The sequence below is a fragment of the Perna viridis genome, chromosome 14, assembly GCF_037379345.1.
Source record: "Perna viridis isolate PV_CMFRI_1.1 ecotype Kerala chromosome 14, ASM3737934v1, whole genome shotgun sequence".
Taxonomy (NCBI): Eukaryota; Metazoa; Mollusca; class Bivalvia; order Mytilida; family Mytilidae; genus Perna; species Perna viridis.
The window spans coordinates 6,916,185-6,937,045 of NC_142458.1; the positions used below are offsets into that span (position 1 = coordinate 6,916,185).

Below are 20,861 nucleotides of genomic sequence, written 5' to 3' on the forward strand. Positions count from 1 at the left end.
TTACTCTTTTTCATATTTCGAGATCCATTATTAACAAGTTGCATCGAAACCCGTCTAAACCGAACCTTTCTGGTCTATTCAAATACATTCAAAGAGCAACTCTGAGGGTGTTTTCGAAAAGCAGAGGACGCTTACCCTCCCGGTGCACGTGGTTCTTGCTCCCAGCTTTTAGTGGATTCCGGGTTGCTCATCTATTTTTGTATCTATTTTTTTTTTATTTTGGTTATTTCATGATAATTTTATGTGTGTATACTTTTCTTGAAATCGTTTCAATTTAATTATGTTCTGTTTGATTACCGTTTGAATCCTGGTTGATTTGATTTCCGTTTCCCTCTCAAACCAACATGACGAAAAGATTAATTGAACTAGTAGAAATGATATGTTAAGGCACTGGCCTTTTTATCCTGATGGGCCGGGGGTGCCTGAAATTTGAGGTCGGATGAGAATTTATGTTGGTTTTTTTTATAACATTTTTATTCATATTTTAGCAACAACCGAAATTTGATTGGAAAATTTGCATTGTTTCGTAATTGTCAAATTGTACAATAAGTGAATTTTCAATGGAGTAGTACACAATTTTTCTCCAAGATTTTAAACATTTTTTTCTCAAAAAGATACAAGCCACCATCTCGGTAATAAAATGGTCGGCGCCTAAAAGTACGATAATAGTGCAAGTTTAAGGCGATAGCATTTTATCTGTTCAAAAAGTGGACCAATATACTTTTCTGCAGACCCAAAAGGTCAGGTATAAAAGGAAGGTTGCAATACTGTCACGCAGTTATTACTCACAACTAGTTATCCAAACGTTCAAAATGGTCAGCCTTAGTTTCGTACTCGTAGTTGTAGTAGCCATCGGTAAGAGTCTTGACTTTGTTCATTATTTTTTTTGGTCTTGATTTTTTTTATTGTTTAACATTTTATGTCATGATAATTGGAGTTTCTTTGTTATAATTTAGTCTTACCAAGATCTTGATATTTTCGCTTTACCAGGTATTTAATAAGTTTAAGTGGGGTTTGTAATTGTCATTTGTCATTGTCCCCCTTAATTTTATCTTTTTTATTCTCTTTTACTGTTGTAAAATATTCCATAGTTTAGATTATGTAATACAAAAAATACCAATATATTGATGTACAAGTGTTTCAAGGAGCAAACTTTCATCAGCTGCATTAATTACAATTAAATATATAGGAAAAAAAGTCAAAAACTAATTGCATATATAAGAAGTACTAAAACACAAAACTATCAAAATAGGAAGCCAAACCTATCACCGATAGGTTCTACCATGTGAAATACAAAGAATAAAGCCTCGGTGTTCTAGATATTTTAAAATTTGTACTGCAAATTTTGATAAATATGATAAAAAATCAATGAAAAAATAATATAATTCGGGGTCAGACAAGTCTGATTACTTTATCGCTGAATACCCTCGGGAACTTTATGTACACCAGCAGTGGCATCGACCCATTTATTTATTGAATATAAAACATATCAATCCTATATTGCAAGTTTCGATATGCGTTGTCCCCATTTTTGTTCGGATTTATCATTTTTAGAATACCGTTATAGAATGAAAGGGACAGTTAGAAAGAATGTACTCCAGGGACAAAGACCAGGCATGGAAAACAGACACACACAACAAAGAACATAAAGTAACTAAAATCATACAAAGTAACAAAAGTAAATGAGAAACTCGGACTCCACTAAAAACTGGGAGCATGGACCAGGTGCACCGGTAAGGTAAGCGTCCTCTGCTTTTCTAGAAACACCCGCCGAATTGCTCATAAAAAGTCGAGTCCGGGATAGACAAACGAGGAAAGGTAAACTATGACCCGTTGAATAAATCAGTTTTCATGGTGCTGATGGATACATCATAACGATCCACGAGTTAATGATGACGACCAAAATACGACGAAAAATACAATTCTTTATTTAGTAAAATATTTTGAGAAAGCTTCTATGTATGATAAGAGCTGTTTAACGGATAATCAATGACGTATTTTGAATTGGTATTCTATAATCGCTTAACATATTTTGATCATTTTCTTAAACGATACAATGATTAACTAAACAAATTCTTAGCAATACTCACTAATTTGATGCCCCCACTCCCTCATTTGCTAACATGCAATTTCTCCCTTCGGCCCCTGCGTATGGTGTGTTCATATCATAACTCATACGTTATGCCAGAGCTTGCCGAAACTACGCAGACTTTTTGTATCGCGCTAGAACTCTAACAAATAGGCTTCTGGAACAGGGTTATGTTGCTACAAGATTGAAGTCATCACTACAGAAGTTTTATGGTCGTCATCATGAACTCGTGGATCGTTATGGTGTATCCATCAGCACCATGAAAACTGATTTATTCAACGGGTCATAGTTTTCCTTTCCTCGTTAGTCTACCCCGGACTTGACTTTTTATGAGCAACTCAGCGGGTGTTTCTAGAAAAGCAGAGGACGCTTACCCTACCGGTGCACCTGGTCCATGCTCCCAGTTTTTAGTGGAGTCCGAGTTGCTCATTTATTTTTGTTACTACTTTGTATGTATGATTTTAGTTACTTTATGTTTTTTGTTGTGTATGTCTGTTTTCCATGTCTGGTCTTTGTCCCTGGATTACATTCTTTTGATTAACAAAGAACATAGAGTAACTAAAATCATATATACAAACTAACAAGAGCAAATGAGGAGATGATAAAATTATGACGTTTAACTATTTCCAAACTACACAATGTTTGGTAATAATACAACGAAAATTCAAACAAGGAAATATCATGTTGATGTGCCGGTAAGTCGCAAACTGAATCTGTCTTCTGTTTTCAGGTAGACCGTACCTTTTACACTGAGCGTTCCATTCCGTCATTTTACAAAATCATACAGACATATATATTTTCTATGCTCTAATAATGTTTAAAATGGTGTAAAACATTATGTCTAAATCATTTAAAAAAAAATTACGTAAACAGTTGTTTAGCAAAATTACAAACATTAATTGTATAAAGCCTCTTTTTAGGGAAAATAATTTGCAGGAAAGTGTTTCACAGAAATGTATTGGGAATTTTAGTTCTTACTTTAATATTACAAGAGAAAGAGTTCGGCGACCCCCAATTTTCTTCAAGAAATAATGCCAGTTAATCATTCTTTATATAAATGAAGAAATTCTATCTACCACCTTTTTGATAGTTTGCGAAATAGTGAAATACCCCCCCCCCTCCCCACAGAATCCATATTGAAACTGCCGTTATTAAGGCTCAATTATTTCGAAACCAAATTCGGTGCCATGTGCCAATTTCATGTAATATCTTTAAAGTGTTTTCCTCAAAAGTTCAACTTAAGACTAGAGCTGCATCTGAATAAGAAATAAAGGGAGTTTTTGATCCTACATATTTGATTTTAATGCTGCTGATGAGAGGTTACTCCATGAAACACGTGTACAGCATATCGAAATTAACAATATACAAAACTGGTATTTTTTTTGTATTTTGAAATGCATGAATCATCTAAATTTTATAGAGACGGCTACTTTTAATAGGTCCACAAAAGACACCCGCAAAGAGACATGCAAACTTTTTCGTAATCAGTAATTGATCGGTTTAGTGCTATACAAAATACTTTACTTTCATTGAGAGATGATGAATATTGATATATTTTCAGGTTATGCCAACGGTCTTGACTGTTGGGGATCAACATGCACAGCCGACCAGGTCTGTAATTTTATTTTATATCGCACGATATATCATTTACAACAGAAATAAATATGCAAATAGTTGCATAAACTATGCTCCGATGGGTGTGGAAAGTCATCGATATGCAATCAAAAGAATTCATTTTGTTTTGTTGGTTTGAAGTTATTTTTGATTTTTGTTGTTGTTGTTGTAAGATAAGTCGCCGTGTCCATCAAACAATAATGTTTAAAAGAGAAATGTTTCAAATTGAAATTCGTGTATATTTGCCAATTATGAAAATAGCGATATTTAGTTTACGGCAAAAAAGTAAAATGTTGACATTTGTTTGTTAATATCAATCAATCAATTAATCAGTTTTGTGTTGTAGTACTGTGAAATAAGGATCCATGAAAACACTGGCAACTGCTACACCCATCACGGTCATGGGGTAAGTTGAAATCACATTTATTGATTATCAAAGAGTAGTCTGAAATCACGTTTATCAATTTTCAAGGAGTTAGTTTAAATCATGTGTATCAAGTTCACTGATTATCAAGGAGCAAGTTAAGGCCAAGTAAATCTATCTGGTAGATTCTCATCCAACCTTCACAAAAATATGGGTTGGATGGGAGGGTTTTATTTTTATTTCTTGCCAGATATTTGCTAGCCTAATTTTAGCTATTTGAAGAATAGATATTTTCTAAATCCATAGCCACATCAGTTTTAGAGAAGAAACATCGTTTTAGTGATAAACAAAATGAAAGATTTGTTTGTTATAGTATCTAAATACTAGAAACTGACGCGAAAAAATCCTGATTTTGAATGACCCTTCCGATTTTTTAAACATTTTTGTCAATTTTGTATGGGCGGTAGGGGATTAGAATCTACTTATTAATTTTATTTGGCCTTACTTCAATAATTCTTACTAATATGATGTTAACAGTTAAAAAATCACATATATGATTATGAATATCAGTAATCAGTTACTTATATTAAGGCTGCCTATGTCCGTAAAGCTAATCATAAGATAGGAAATTAAACGGTAGAGAGGTCACACACACACAAATTCCATACGACCATCCCTAATTTTCTGAAAAATTTGTTTCAAAACTCAGTGACTAATACTAAATTCAATGTCCTCATTTTCTTTGGGAGAAATGACAATTGAATTCAAGATGTAATGGATACAATCAAGATTTTTCGCAAAAATGTAATATTTTGTGTTGTTTCCCAGGTCACATCTCTCGCACCCTAACATTGATGTAAACAATCTGTAACATGCATGAGGAATATACTTATTGAACTAACATCATGCATCCGATAAAGAAAGTCTTCTATATTTGGTATAAATACAATTTGTTTGGATATTTTTAATATATTTGTTTGCCCTTTAAATGAACATTTACAGTGCAATTTTCGGACCTGCACTGAAATGCTCTTTTAACAAACAAATTTTAGCATTGAGAGATAAGTGATGGTGTTACATTATTTAGTAATAAACCGTTCAATTAACTAAAAGCAATTTTTAATTAAAAAAAATGAACTTTTCCCTGAAATTATAAAGAAATCTATAGAACAATATCTAGTTGCTTATCATTATCTTCTTTTTTTTGTTATATATTATGTTTTGTATTTTGTATTAGCTTGACCCATATGGTTGAAATTTTGCAACTATCTTAATAAATAAATTAATATTTTTGATAGCACCACGAGGACCACCAGTCCTGTATTGGAGCACACCACCCTGGTGGACACTGCTTCTGTAAAGACAAAGCTTGTGTAGATCAAATGAGTGAGTCAGAAACCCTCCATAAAATTATTCTTGCGATGCAGACCGAAATCTTCACAATAAAGGCAGCTTCATGACTATTCTTACTATAAATGCAGATTGAATTAGTTCTAGTTTTATACACAAATCTATTAGTGTGTGGTATATTGGAATCACATAGTCCGTCTGTCTGTCAAAATTTTGTTGAAATTATCTCTGCTCCCATTGTATGCATTGACTTAAAATTTAATACTAATATGTGGCTCATACGTTGTAAGCGATTTAGGTTCATATCAGCTTCCTGTTCGTGTGGAGTATAGTTAGTACAACTACGCATACTTCGTGTAATTATGTATTGGTTAAAAAACATATTTGTCATAATTACTAGTACATCGTCCCTTGGACGTTTAGAAATATATCTTTAGTATAAAATATATTTGGCCAAGCAAAACAGAAAAATGTATACCAGTTACTAAAGTTTCAACAAAGTTGTTTCATTTTATTATAAACTTTGTATAAGTTTTGTCAATAGACAAACTAGAGAAAATTCACCTCTACAATAATAGTAAGAGAAATTTGGTATTTATGACTTTAATCATGTGACAAAATGACTTTGTTCATTATGCATACCTTTTACACGTTTCAGTTGCTGAGATATCTTCTCAATCAACAGTAGGATCTAACGGCCCTGTTGTTGCTGACACAACAGTATCCATGCCAGATACAACAAGTAAGTTAAGCAAGATACCAAGATCCATTTGGCAGGAGAAGTTTGTTTCCTTACAAAATTACTGGCAACTATTCTAATTATTTGACTATTGTATGAAGTTTGAATTACAATTAAACAGTTGTTTTTTTATCAAATTAAAAAAAAATCGTGTTTCCAAATCTTAATAATCATAGGTTTTACCATCGATCACTGTCTAATATTTGGTATGCTGTACAGGTGTTACAGGAAGTAATCGTTCTTCACCAGCATTTGGACCAAAAATAAGGAGGTCAAAGTCCAAAATATATTGTACTACTGAACAAAGCGAAATAGGAAGCCAAATAAGATCTCAAAATCATATGCAATACAGGGAATGATACCTTAGTGTTTAAGGTTTTTAATTCCCAAGTATTGCTCTTCAAGATCACAATTTGTTTTAAAATGACAGTTTCGTCTGCTGGTCCATGCTCCCAGTTTTTAGTGGAATCCGACTTGCTCATTTACTTTTGTTACTTTGTATGTATGATTTTAGTTACTTAATGTTCTTTGTTGTGTATGTCTGTTTTCCATGTCTGGTCTTTGTCCCTGGATTACATTGTTTTGATTACCGCTATAACCTTGGTTCCCTTGATTACTCTTTCTTGACTAGTGGGTTAGTGAATACCCTCGAGAATTCCCCCTTTTTGTCTGTGTTGTATTTTATTTGGTGAGTGCATGCTCCATCCATATCAAAATTTATATATGTGTTATGAGTTTTCATTCTGAAGTCTTTGGCACAATGATTCCTTAATACCAACGCGTTCGTATGATTCCTTTAAATATTTATTGAATATGATACACCAAACTTCACAAAGAAGCTTACAGACTAAAACATTCTTTAAATCATTATATAACTACGATCTTAGCATCGCGACTTTAGGTAAAGATTTCAAGCATGTTATACCCAACCTCACTCATACTGAAGGGAATGCTCAGACATTTGGTGTATAGTTTTTGAATAATGACTTTTACCGTGTCTCTCTTGTCAGGGTTCGGTATAAATATTTAATTAGTATGATATACCAAACACACCAAGAAGCTTAAAGAATAAGTAGATTCTTAAAATCATTACCACGATCTTAGCATTGCGACTTTAGGAAAGGATTTCAAGCATATTATATAAAACTTCATTCATATTGGAGAGAATGCTCAGATATTTTGTGATACATTAGGGAAATGTTCCGCACACTTGTTAAATCTAGGCGTTCGTCGGCACTCGTGATCACATTTTGGTTATTCACTCTGTCCAATCAATTAATCTGTTGTAGACTTTGCCATTTCATGTTTTATTTAACATCTCTCTATTATTTATGATAATGAGTTTAGTTATCTAGTTATTACACTTATTTAGAATAAATTAGTACATGCATAATTGTATTATTTTTTTTCTTTTTAGTTATTTAGTCATTGGTTAACACCGACACTGCTGTTCGTTCCGATAGATTGACTCAAAAAGTCAAATAAAAGTTTTATATGTTAAAATGGATTTTGCATTAATTGTCTTTCGAAACCACAAACTTTTTATATTCTAACAGTAAATTTCGTATTTATCCAATATCTGAGATTTCATATTAAGTACTAATCCATATAAAATTCAAATACTGCCTATGGTAGAGATGGTTCATAGTGTAGAAAAATAAACCGTATTTGTCAACCTTTTACTTAACAATATTGAATAAGTCCTTTTTGTATTCAGACCAGTATCTTATTTAGAAAACTACATTAATTTCCAACAGAAATCAACGAAACCAAGAACGATAACACTCACAATGTGCCAATTTAATACATAATTACAATATATGTTTTGTCATTTTTGTATTTGTGCTTTTTTTCCTTTAAATCTACTTTCGCCCAGTTATGAGATTATAACGTTTCCCCAAATCGTATGTTAGAAAACACTTTTTTCAGTTTTTTTTTTTTTTGGCGTACAGCGGTATGACAATAAAGCATATATTTCAAAGTGTTTTATGAAATATGTGTAGCATTTTTTTCATCTGCATGAATGTTGAAGAGTAATCAAGGGAACCAAGGTTATAGTGGTAATCAAAAGAATGCAATCCAGGGACAGAGACCAGACATGGAAAACAGACATACACAACAAAGGACATAAAGTAACTAAAATCATACATACAAAGTAACAAAAGCAAATGAGCAACTCGCAATCCACTAAAAACTGGGAACATGGACCAAGTGCACCGGTAGGGTAAGCGCCCTCTGCTTTTCTAGAAATATTTGCCGAGTTGTTCATAAAAAGTCAAGTGCGGGGTAAACAAACGAGGAAAGGAAAACAATGACCCGTTGGATAAATCAGTTTTCATGGTGCAGATGGATACACTATAAAGATCCACGACTTCATGATGACGACCATAAAACTTCTGTAGTGATGACTTCAATCTTGTAGCAAAATAACCCTGTTCCAGAAGCCTTTTTGTTAGAGTTCTAGCGCGATACAAAAAGTCTGTGTAGTTTCGGCAAGCTCTGTCATAATGTATGAGTAGTAATATGAACACTCCATACGCAGGTGCTGTAGGGATGTTGCCGCAGATGAAAGGAAAGTTGACAATTCTGAATGAAGAGTCATCACGTTTGTCGTAAAGTTTGGTTAATAGTTTTCCTTTACCACCGATGTCTAAATGTAGGTCAAGATATGAGCATGACTTCACAGTGTCTATAGTATCCTTTATCTCAAATTCTTTTGGATAGATGCGATGTATCAAATCCCCGAAATTAGGATTGTTTAAAAATAATAAGTCATAGATATAGCGGAAACTGAGATTAAAGGATCTAGCCAAACAATATTCGTTCTTTCGGATCAGATCAGCTATAAAGTCAGCCTCACAAGAGTGAAGGAATAGGTGATCAAGTAAAGGAGCACAATTTGTTCCGTTTGCTGAAAAACACGTCCACCACACTGGACAAATATGTTGTCGATTAAAAAATCCAGCATTTTATAAACAACTTCCAATGTATATTTTGAAGATGATTTGGAATTATTTCTTACAAAGTATGAGAAATTTCTATCTCTAACTATATATGTGTATCTATGTGTACCATCTTTTTTTTCTTTTTGAAAAACAACGATGTATAATGTTCTAAAGTCGGGATTTTAACTGAGTATGAGGAATAGAAGTATACAGTGTCAAAAATCATAGGTTTTAATGCTATTTTATTCAGATAATAGTCTTGAACTGATTGTCTCCAAAAGATCTTTCGAATTTTTCAGGATCCAAATTGAATTAATACCACTACGGGAGTAACAAGTGTTGTGTTGAGACTGCAGACACTCTTTGACATTTGTGAGTATAGAAGTTAAAGGTTTTGAAAGAGGTTTGGTAGTACATTTTGCAGATCCAGCTATGAAACGTTGTTTGTATGGATTCTTGTGGAGTTTAGGAATCCTGTACATAGACGGTAAATCACAATCGTTGTCCTTGGTAGAGAGACCAAAAGAGGATAGCACAGATTTATGGTTTTCCGCAATCTCTTCTTTGGAGAGTGTGGTAGCAGTATCACTGTTATTATTTTCTACGTTTACCTCTGATAATAACATATAATGTTAAACGTTTTGCAGACAAACACAATGTTGTGTTGTTAACTCACGAAAGAAATAGGAACCCACACTTATCAAAAATAAAGAACTTGCTTATTTTAAAGCATTTCTTTATGTGTTATTGTGGCTAAAACCTAATGATTCGTCTTTTCGTTTCATTCGAGTCTCACAGCACGAGACTCGAGTCATACAGCATTGTTTGTTTGCTTGTTTGTTTGGTTTTTGTTGCAAGGTGCACAAGAAAACATTATTTTCCATATAGAATAAATATTGTTCTTGTCTCAACCGCCTTCCTATTTAACCAATCGCCATTTTAATATGCATGTCTCATTTGTCCTTGAATTCAGTGACTTTCAATAAAATAATAACTCAATTTTAGAAAATGATATGGGAAATCTTTTTTCCTGGATTCTGATGGTGAAATAGTCAAATTAAGCTTTCAAATGGTGCTTTTTTCATACCATGTTTCACCAACTGCCTGATTTGTACAAAGACTGACAACTGAATTTTTTCTCTATCAAACAATTAAATGAAAAATGCCAAAATCCCACGATATCAAAGTTGAGATCAGCCAGCACCGAAAATGGCTTACAACGAATGCCTTATCTATATAAAACTACACACCACATTTGAAATAAATGCATTTATTTGTAGCCGAGATAATCGCCTCTTTCAGCTATCGTCCCTTTTTTCTCACTGATTTAATATATATATAAGAAAAAATTATAAAAGCGATGCTCGGTTTTAGGCTGTGCTTAACTCATATTAAGTTATAATTTGATTGATATACATCATGAAATGATAACTCAGGTATAGATAACTACACAATGTATGTCAAAAAGCAATTTTTTCTAACATGCGCAGGGATTTATTTCAATTCAATAATGGTGTGAGAATTTCGTTTTTGATATTTATGTCAAAGATTAAATGAAATTTGCCCGAACAAAAATTGTATACTTTGGGATGTAGACATAAGGTAAGGGCCACAACTCTTACAAATTATCGGAAGCTTGATAGGCTTTGGTGATTTTGAATATAATACAAACATATCACTGATTTCAAAATTTATGTCCCTAGATCAACCTCCTTAAGGACAGATACTATGAAACGATTTAACTGAACATTCTAGTAGTTTATTTGTATCACAGTTCCACACACAAACATGTTACTCCTATTTTGTGTGGCAAACTCATCTTTACATTAGATAACTAAAAAAGAAAAACATGATATGTAAATTCCGTATTGCAATACTAGTTATTCTTGCTAAACGAGTTTATACCGTATAACTGGAACGACATTGCTGCGGTTTTGTGTTCAAAATGTGTATCTCAAAACAAAATTTACTGCGATCTACTGCAGTTTCTTCGTTAAGTAAGTGCCACTGAAGGAACTTTTAATTAAAACTACTTTTTACTATTTCGATTTTTCGATATCTTTCTATCCGCAAAAAATGCAAAAAATAGTTTGCCGTAAAATAATTCCAGTTATAATGTATATATGAACATATTACATTCAAACGAAAGATTATATCAATTAAATGACCAAAATATTGCATTTAACTGAAAAAATACACCAATTGATTATACATATCACATTGAAATGAAAATTTTTGATTGTTTGCAACCAATACCATACAAAACTTAGAAAGCATTTATAGGTAATGATAAAATACCTTTTCATATTGAAGTACAAACAAAAAATGAAATATCACAATAGTAAGTGTTAAAAACTTTACATTAGCCATATTGAAGTGTTCTGGTAAAATGTACGTTTGCGATAAATTTGTAAGAGTCTGCCAATGTAGAAACCAGGCAGAACCTATGATATTGGGAGCACGGAATAAATTTTATTCCTCTATTGTTATTTCAATTGACTCATTATGATTTCAGAGTGAACATTCATTTTTAATTAATCAAAATTGGATCACTAAAACATATGTTCAAGTTCCAAAACAAATCAACAAAATTATGAACAGATCACGTGTTTTTTTTTTTTATTTTCATTTGAGTGATTATATTGTTTTCTATGGAATTTATTTCAGTTAACTAAAAACCACCATTTGTACTAGAAAAACACTAGAATTTATGAGCTCTGATGGATGAAAATATATCAGAAAAAGTGTTTATGTTCCGACCACTGCCTAGATATTCTACGGAAATCTTCTTAGTTTCGAAATACTTGAAGGTAAAACAAAACGGCAAACGATAGTTTGTTACGTAAAACATCAATAAATATAAATCTATAACATAAACCTTCCACTGCAAAAAAACGTACTAAAACGCCGATCTAAACTATGCAAGACCACAAACAACAAACCTGTTGTCATTGGCATAGTTGACATATCCATGTCTGTTGAGTTCATGTTTGCTCCTGATGTTGATGTTGTTTCTTGTGGTGCCATGGTTGTCATACCCATCACTGTAATACAAAGATGAAATAAAATGTGAAAAAGTAGGTTTCGTTACATGATAGAGTACCTTTGACATTACTGATAAACATTCCATATCCTCTGAAAAAAATACAAGGCATAAACACTATTCATTTGATATCCGCGAAGTTGTAACATTGCCCAGTACTAATTTGCATACAAAGGTAGGGTTTATTACAGAGTGAAGTACAAAGTCTTTTAAATATGGCGAGAAACACTCGCAGGATGATTGATAAAAATATATAAGTACCAATTGAATTGCAGACAAATCGTGCGTACCGTTATGTCATGAGTTTTTGTTAGGCGCTAAAAATATGTATAAGTTGCCTTGTATTCAAATAGATTTGTCGGTTGTACATCATTTATAAGGAGGTGAAAACCTGAAAATTGGCAATACAAAACATTCCGCTTTTGAAAATACCCAATACTTCATAAAGTTAATAATGATTTTTTAAACAATGGTGTAAGATTTATACACGTAAACGTTCGTTGAAAATGATATTTCATTCCTTCTTTTATGCAGAACAAACTCACTCATTTGATCAATACAAGCCTGGTCTTTACAGAAGCAGTGGTCACCTGGGTGATGTGCTCCTAAACAGGCCTGGTGGTCTTCGTGGTGCTGGAATTGCAATTAAGTTTATTTTGGTAGATATTATTGTGTCTGTATTTTGAATAAAGCGGCCAGATAGAGGATAGAGAAAAAAATGAAAGTATTTATCAGTAAAAACTTATTTTGATGACGTAATAATGGAATCAAACCAATTAACCATGGAATCAAGGAAACAACAGTCATTGAAAAATAATTTTAACAGTTTGAAATTTAATTTAGGGGAATAAAACTTCGTTATTAAAATTTAAGTAGGTTTGTGTAAATATTTTGTCGTTTCAGTAACTTGGTTATCAAACTTGGTAACACAGAAGATTCGTTTCTTGAAAAAATGTATGACGATTCATCTGTTTCATAGAACAACTCAACTTACCCCATGTCCGTGGTGTGTATAGCATCGTCCTGAATTTGAGTGGAGCATTACTTCACAATACTAAAATGAATGAAAATAGTCTTTGGGCTGACTTTTATTCGACCCGGTGGGGTTTTGGTATCTTTGACATATTCACCCTATCCATTCTTATTATTCCTATATAGTTTTTATCCAATGAAAAGATGCCGACTTCAATTCTTGTTTTCGCGTATTATCAATATTGTCAATTTCCGACAAGAGGTCCCTAGTCTACTAGGATTTCAGACGACACCAAAATTAAGTGACATACATATGAATAAGGCATTTTAAACTTCGCCCTCTTATAGGTTGCACCTGTCTCATATTAGTTTTCTTCATGCACTCACCAAGACACTGAAAAACACCTATGCTTAGAATTTTCAATAAGATATTTCATGTAAGTTCTCTATGTTAATATTATTTAAAGAATGACTATTAATTTTTTATGGGTCTAGGAGAAAATAACCTCAAACACGTGGTCCACACTAAATTACCTGCGTAGCTCGTTATTTTCAAATGTGCACCACGGGCATTGAGCTTATTTCAAATTGACCGGTAAAAATAATATTACAGTCATTCCATAAAATTTAATTTTAGTATCAAAATTTAAGAAGCAAATCTGTAAATAAGATTGATGACGTCACATTCACATTACACAATTTTGGTGTATGAGATGAAGTTTTATCCAATCAGAAAGTGTGTTACATCATAAATTAAATTATATCAGTATATCAGTAAGAGAGTAAAACAGTTTACTTTGTAATCAAAGTTACAATATAATAAGACCGGGAACGAACGAGCAAGCGTGCTAATGACATTCCATTTCGAAAACAAGTAATAGAATTGACGTTATCTTAAGGAAAACGTAATGGGGAAAATTACATTATGTCATGAATATCATCTAGACAGTAAGAGTTAAGCAAAATCTTTGTATAAAGTATTTGCAGGTGGAACTTTGAAAAAATATTTCAGACCGTACGAAGATGGCACCTCAATTTAAGAAATGACAATAACACGTCAACAAACCTGGCCATCTGTACATGTCGTTCCGAAACAAGTCAGACCATTGGCATACCCTATTGAAAAATATCGTAAAATGAATTAATTTCATATTTATTATGAAATCAGATTTCAGTTTGTTGTGCTATCATTAAAATTTAATCTTAGCAATCTGGTCATTTCCGCTATACTACGAGGCAATGTCCCCTGCAGAAAGAAGAACTATAAACAAAAGGTAGAAAATGATCTGTCTATATAAAACCACACACCAAATTTAAACTCAATCCATCAATTGGGAGCCGAGATAATTGCGTCGGAATTCGGACGGACAGACGGTGGGACAATGTGATTTCAATATAACTCTCACTCGCTGGATGGAGTGTAATAGTTTAAAGTTTACATTAATATAATATAGTAAAAGTTTGCTGTAATTAAAGTTTAATACATTCTTACCCAATGCAACAACTACAACCAAGGCAAGGCTCAGATTGACCATTTTGTTTGAATGAATGTTCTTTAGAGAGTAACAACAAGAGGTGTCACAACCTTGCTTTTATACATGACTTTTCATGACCAAAAGTCTGTTCCATCGGACAGGTTAAATAATCATACAGTTCGTACGATTCAATCATGTACTTTCAACGCTTCTATCTTGGTTTAGTTAGGTAGTTAAGATTAGACGAAAACACAAGGCTTTGCATTTAGTAGAAATACATTGTATATGATTCTTACAAAATTAGCAGTTTGTTAGGTTAAATAGTAAATACATTTTACACGAATTACATGCTTGAAATGATAGGGTTGTGATGTGTGAACTTTGGTGTGATTTTTTGTAGGTCTTGGTCTCTTCAGACATCTATTAAATAATTGTATTTAGAGTTAAGTAATGTTACAAGTCAGGTCATGTGGATTTTCTATTTATTTCTATCCAGACTAACTATGATCTCCTGATACAAGCTGAATTGGCGATAGAATGGGTAAGCGTCCTCTGCTTTTCTAGAAACATCCGCTGAGTTGTTCATAAAAAGTCAAGTCCGGGATAGACAAACGAGGAAAGGCAAACTATGACCTGTTGAATAAACCAGTTTTCATGGTGCAGATGAATACACCATAACGACCCACGAGTTCATGATGGCCACCATAAAACTTCTGAAGTGATGACTTCAATCTTGTAACAACATAACCCTGTTCCAGAAGCCTATTTGTTAGAGTTCTAGCGCGATACAAAAAGTCTGCATAGTTTCAGCAAGCTCTGTCATAACGTATGAGTTGTGATATGAACACTCTATACGCAGGTGCTGTATGGATGTTGCCACAGATGAAAGGGAAGTTGAAAATTTTGAATGAAAATTCATCACGTTTGTCGTAAAGTTTGGTCAATAGTTTTCCTTTACCATCGATTTCTCTGTGTAGGTCAAGATACGAGGCTGACTTCACAGTGTCTGTAGTATCCTTTATCTCCAATTCTTTGGGGTTGATGCAATGTATCAAATCCCCGAAATTAGGATTGTTTAAAGATAATATGTCATCTATACAGTGGAAGCTGAAATTAAATGATCTAACCAAACGATATCCTTTATTTCGGATCAGATCAGCTATAAAATCATCCTCATAAAAGTGAAGGAATGGGTCAGCAAGTAAAGGAGCACAATTTGTTCCCATTGAAATGCCGACCGTTTGTTGAAAAACACGTCTAACACACTGGACAAATATGTTGTCGATTAAAAATTCCAGCATTTTGTAAACATCTTCGTATATTTGGAAGATGATTTGGAATTATTCTTACAAAGTATGAGGAATTTTTACCAAGAACTATATATTTGTAGCTATATGTACTATCTTTTTTGGAAAAACAACGATGTATAATGTTTTTTAAGTCGGGGTTTTAACCTGAGTATGAGGAACAGAAATATACAGTGTTAAAAAATCATAGGTTTTAATGCTATTTTATTCAGATAATAGTCTTGAATTGATTGTCTCCAAAAGGTCTTTCGAATTTTCCAGGATTCAAATTGAATTAATACCACTACAGGAGTAACAAGTTTTGTGGTAGGTCTGCCGACCATCTTTAATAGTTGTGAGTATAGAAGTTAAAAGTTTTGAAAGAGGTTTGGTGGTGCATTGTGCAGATTCATCTATGAAACGTTGTTTGTATGGATGTTTTTGGAGTTTAGGAATCCAGTACATAGACGTTAAATCACAACCATTGTCCTTGGTAGAGAGACCAAGAGATGATAGCACAGATTTATGGTTTTCCACAATCTCTTCTTTGGAGAGTGTGGTAGCAGTATAGGTCTTATCACTGCTATTATTTTCTACGTCAACCTCTGATAACCATTGGATGTAAAGCGGTTTGCAGACAAAACAATGTTGTTTTGGGCTTTGTCTGCTGGTACGACAACATATTTGCCATGTATAGTACACAATGTTTTGCTACATCTGGGTCTATGAAAACTGATGTAGTGTTGGCACTCATTGACCTATTTAAAACTTTTATTCGTAACACAAAGAGCCCGCCCTGTCAAGATTTCCCCCCTTTAACTAACTCCACAATAAAATATTTTAATATCAAAATATACCATTTATTATAGGCTTTAAGAATGAGTAAATATTTTTTGACAGACATTTATAGTTTAGAAAAAAAATGCTTTATTTCTTCCCACATCCAATAAGAAAATGAAAACTTCCGGTTGCAAAAAGTTCGTCCTGTCAAGATGTTGAATTTAGTTCTAATGATATTTCAACAAAATATATATCAAAATATAGCAAAAAGTTTAAGCGTTAAGAATATTTTAAGTACTTTTGACATACATGAAGTAATTATCAAGTATTTAGTGTTTTGTGACCGTACCCCGTGAAAAACAACACATTTCACGGAACAGACTAAGTCCGTCTTGTCAAATTTTTTCCACTTTATCTGACTCAAAATGAAATAATTTTTATATCAAAATGTGTCTATGGCTGTGAGTGTTAAGAATAAATAAACTTTGCTTGATAGAGGTGACACATTTTATAAATAATGAATTTTATTCAACGACATATCCCTCTTTTTATCGCCATTTTCTTGTCAAAAACAGTCCGTCCTGTCAGGATTTTCGCTTTATATTTTTACATTTTCCGAAAAATCTTAAATCAGTTAAAAGCACTTTTATTCTTCTTTGCATATCAATTCAAATTTTTGAATTCCATTGAGTACAACTAAAGTTATAGCAAAAAATGTATCGAAAAATGTCCGTCCTGTTTTTCTCTCGTCCCGTTAATAGACCGACCCATCTTAATTTCAATTTTTTGTCAGACTGAAGCCAGGCTCTCAGTGCTTTTAAGGTCAAAGGTTAAATGCAATATGATTATCATTTTCAGAACCGTAACGATAGTACCCAAAAATTGTATCTAATATGACTTCATTAGAGTCCATTTTAGGTGTAACACAAAATAAACTCATATAGGTAACACTTATCTAACAATGTTTCGAAAATGATTTTATTGACGTATATATATATATATATATATATATATATATATATATATATATATATATATATATATATATATATATATATATATATATATAAATGACATTTTAGTCAAATTTACACTACCATTGGTTCATGTATTATTTTTTATTGTTTAACATGTCTCTACACAATAAGACAAAATTAAAGCTGCTAATTTGTAACTTTATTTTAAAAGAATTGTGGTTGAATTTTTTATTTTATATCATATGCTTCAACACGAACACGGTTTCTTCAATGAAAATGAACTAATTGTTTGGACGCCATTTTTGACAATTTGTATAATCTTTGAAGAGAGGCTCTCTGTCATAATCGATCAGTGGGTGAGATATGGTATGAACACACATGACAGTGTAATTTGGAAATGTGTACTATTATGATAATAGAATCACGACAAGATATCCCTTATCATTTTGGTCAAAATTCAAAAATGCACTGCCAATAAACATTTTAGGGGAAGAGAACTCTATTAAAAACCGCAACTATTTTATTTATAAACATCTGCAGTGGTGCAGGTATCATATTCGGAGAATTCGACTTTAAATAGTTACGTTTTCAGATTAGTGTAGTTTTATAAACATTTTCAGATGTATTTCCTATTCTGTCTGCTTTTTACAAAACATGCATTTTATTGACCGTGAAATATTGTATCCTCATTAGAACTGGTTGCATTGTTATGATGTGCCTTTTAAAAATCTCCGAAGTGCAAATATATAATTTATGCATGATTGGTTTCCATGTCAATAGAATCTTAGACATATCGTAAAGTATTCATTTGACCGTAATGTAAAATGTAAAATAAAATGGTAACAATGACAATAATTCAACAAAAAGTCAAATTCTGCTGTATTCAGTTTTTGTATTTCATATAGACTTATTCTTGTAAAAAATCGAGTTACTTGAAATAAAAGATTTAAACATGATTTTCATTCCATACAGAGGAGCGATTTTATTATGTTAAATATTTTTGTACAGTTCTGACATGCTTAGAAATGTATGATGAAAGAAATGTAGCCAATGGCGATGAATAATGACTGTAGACAGGAATTGATTTTGAGGATAAATACAAAATCGGTAATAAATAAACTGTAAAAAATGGAATTTAAACCATAATATCAGAACGCAATAAACCGGACAAAACTTTTCCCTATCCAGAACTTACTTATTAAAGAAAGACCGTTTATTGGTGATCTCTGAAAGTTTTACTATTTTGAATGTCGGTTATACTCTTGTGCATTTGTTGCGTTTCACAATATTCGTTCTTTTTCTACGTAGTTGCAGCGTTTTATCCACTAAATCTTGGAACATGCATTTTTTTTTCATATATTGCCTTCTTGGAACCCCATTGTAAATAGGCCGAACTAAAGTATAATTTTTAAACAGACTATAGTTTCATTCAAATATAGTTATTTTATCTCCTTATTTTATATCGTTCGTGTCTAAGTCACATGTAAACAATCATGATAGGTTTCAGTAACAAAAGATATAACATTGATCGCGTGGATTTCATATCAAGCCAATTTCCGAATGTTTGGGTCCAAAAATGGGAGTTCCCTTCTTTTAACTCCACCGAGAATTCCAACATTATCAATAGTTTGTTTTTATTAATACACCATATTGTTGTAAGTGCAAGGTTGTTTTTCGCGCGGTAATGATTGGATTAAAAGATTTCTCAAAGACGTATAAATTAAACATGCACAAAGACTACTCGACGAAGGTCTATTTATATGTGACTATGTTTATAAATTTAAAAAGGGATTAACACATCATCTGTTTTTCTTTGTGTATTTTTTCTTCAAATTTATGTCGTTATCCCCAACTTTATTTATTGCATATTTTAGTTCTGTCATTTTTAAAAATTCCTCTCCACAAACAATCCAAATTACTAAGCATGACGTTGAGTTACCAGTAATCCAACTAGCGAAACCTATTTTCCAAATTCTTTTGAACCTTTGGAAATGTCATTTACGGTATTAAACAGAACAAACTTTGCGAAACCGTATGAATACTCATAGTTACGATGCTAAGAACCCTGAATATCGGGCTCTTTACAATCATTTTGATCAGCAAAGTCATGACCAATGTTTAAACATGATGTTTCGTGTCATCGAGACAATTTACCATCACACTAACAATCCTAAACTAAGTAGACCCTACCACACCGATAGGGATTTGTTTTGGATTAAATAGTTAGGTACTGCAGTGACTTACGGTTGTAACGATAATATAAAAGGTATCGGGAATTTATCTAGTCCAGGTAACGGTAAAATCAATGTAATGACGTAATTTTTAACACTTATCCTAGAAGTAAACGTAACCATGGCCAAAGACGAAGGAAGCCTAAGGAAAAAGATTCACCCACTCTTGTTACATCATATTGACTTTCAGACAGATATAATAATCTTTTGTCTAGTTAAAACAACCTTTAGGCGTTCATTACATTAGAACGATTTTTTTTCACTACCAGTCACCTTTTAAAGGATCTTTGATTTCAGACTCGAGGAAGGATGTGTCGACCCCTTTTCGATAAAATACATATTGTCCAGCATTATATCTGACGTGGCCAAATTCCGTCTTTTTAGACCTGTTCGATCTGAATCTCTTCACGATGAGAATCGTAAATTCATACATATTCCACTTTCCCCAAGGGAATAGATGTTATTAACATCAGCAATATTCTTCATCTTAAAGAGGTAGTTTCCAAAATTCCACCATATTTAAAAAATCAATCTGTTCATATTGTCTCTTACAGTTACAGTAAGACAATAAGTAGTAAAATTTTCAACCATAAAAAGACATTGCAGAATCTAATGATTTAGGAATACTGAAAATCCTTTCCGACATGTGACTGTGTTTCTTCTCTCTTTAATTACAGTCCTTCTGGTCATATCATCACCGAATATTAGAATATCATTGAGAATGAACTCCTACGTAAGGTACGTCAGAGAAACACAGCGTCTCAATTGGAAACTTAATTTGAAAACCATAATGGATGCTGTGGAAGATTATGCCAGATCATGGATAAAGATAAAAAAGGACCAAAAACCATAAATCGAGTCAGATTGGATACGTGCCACCCGATCGTTGGTACGGAATCGTATTGACAATCTCCAGAAATGAGTAAATAAATGACCTAAGTCCGTATTCAACGATCATGAGCCACTTTAATGCCTTTCTCACTATATCGTCCTTAT

General features: G+C 32.7%; 2 protein-coding genes across 3 annotated transcripts; one reads left to right on the forward strand and one right to left on the reverse strand.

Annotated features, from left to right (window-relative positions):
* Positions 1 to 701: 701 nt before the first annotated feature.
* On the forward strand, positions 702 to 7,663 carry LOC148597966 (uncharacterized). Its single transcript, XM_088560310.1, has 6 exons — positions 702 to 855; positions 3,651 to 3,700; positions 4,050 to 4,109; positions 5,366 to 5,453; positions 6,076 to 6,159; positions 7,574 to 7,663. Exons 1-6 carry the CDS (start codon positions 813 to 815, stop codon positions 7,579 to 7,581), a joined length of 333 nt encoding a protein of 110 aa, XP_088416436.1. The 5' UTR covers positions 702 to 812; the 3' UTR covers positions 7,582 to 7,663.
* Positions 7,664 to 10,843: 3,180 nt separating this feature from the next.
* On the reverse strand, positions 10,844 to 15,974 carry LOC148597967 (uncharacterized). 2 transcript variants are annotated; one of them, XM_088560308.1, is made up of 6 exons: positions 15,550 to 15,974; positions 14,183 to 14,232; positions 13,139 to 13,198; positions 12,690 to 12,777; positions 12,044 to 12,145; positions 10,844 to 10,935 (listed from the first exon to the last, which is right to left on the reverse strand). In XM_088560308.1, exons 1-6 carry the CDS (start codon positions 15,890 to 15,892, stop codon positions 10,928 to 10,930), a joined length of 651 nt encoding a protein of 216 aa, XP_088416434.1. In that variant the 5' UTR covers positions 15,893 to 15,974; the 3' UTR covers positions 10,844 to 10,927. The 2 variants fall into 2 exon arrangements, with proteins under 2 accessions (XP_088416434.1, XP_088416435.1); XM_088560309.1 differs by lacking the exon at positions 15,550 to 15,974 and adding an exon at positions 14,609 to 14,821.
* Positions 15,975 to 20,861: the final 4,887 nt, after the last annotated feature.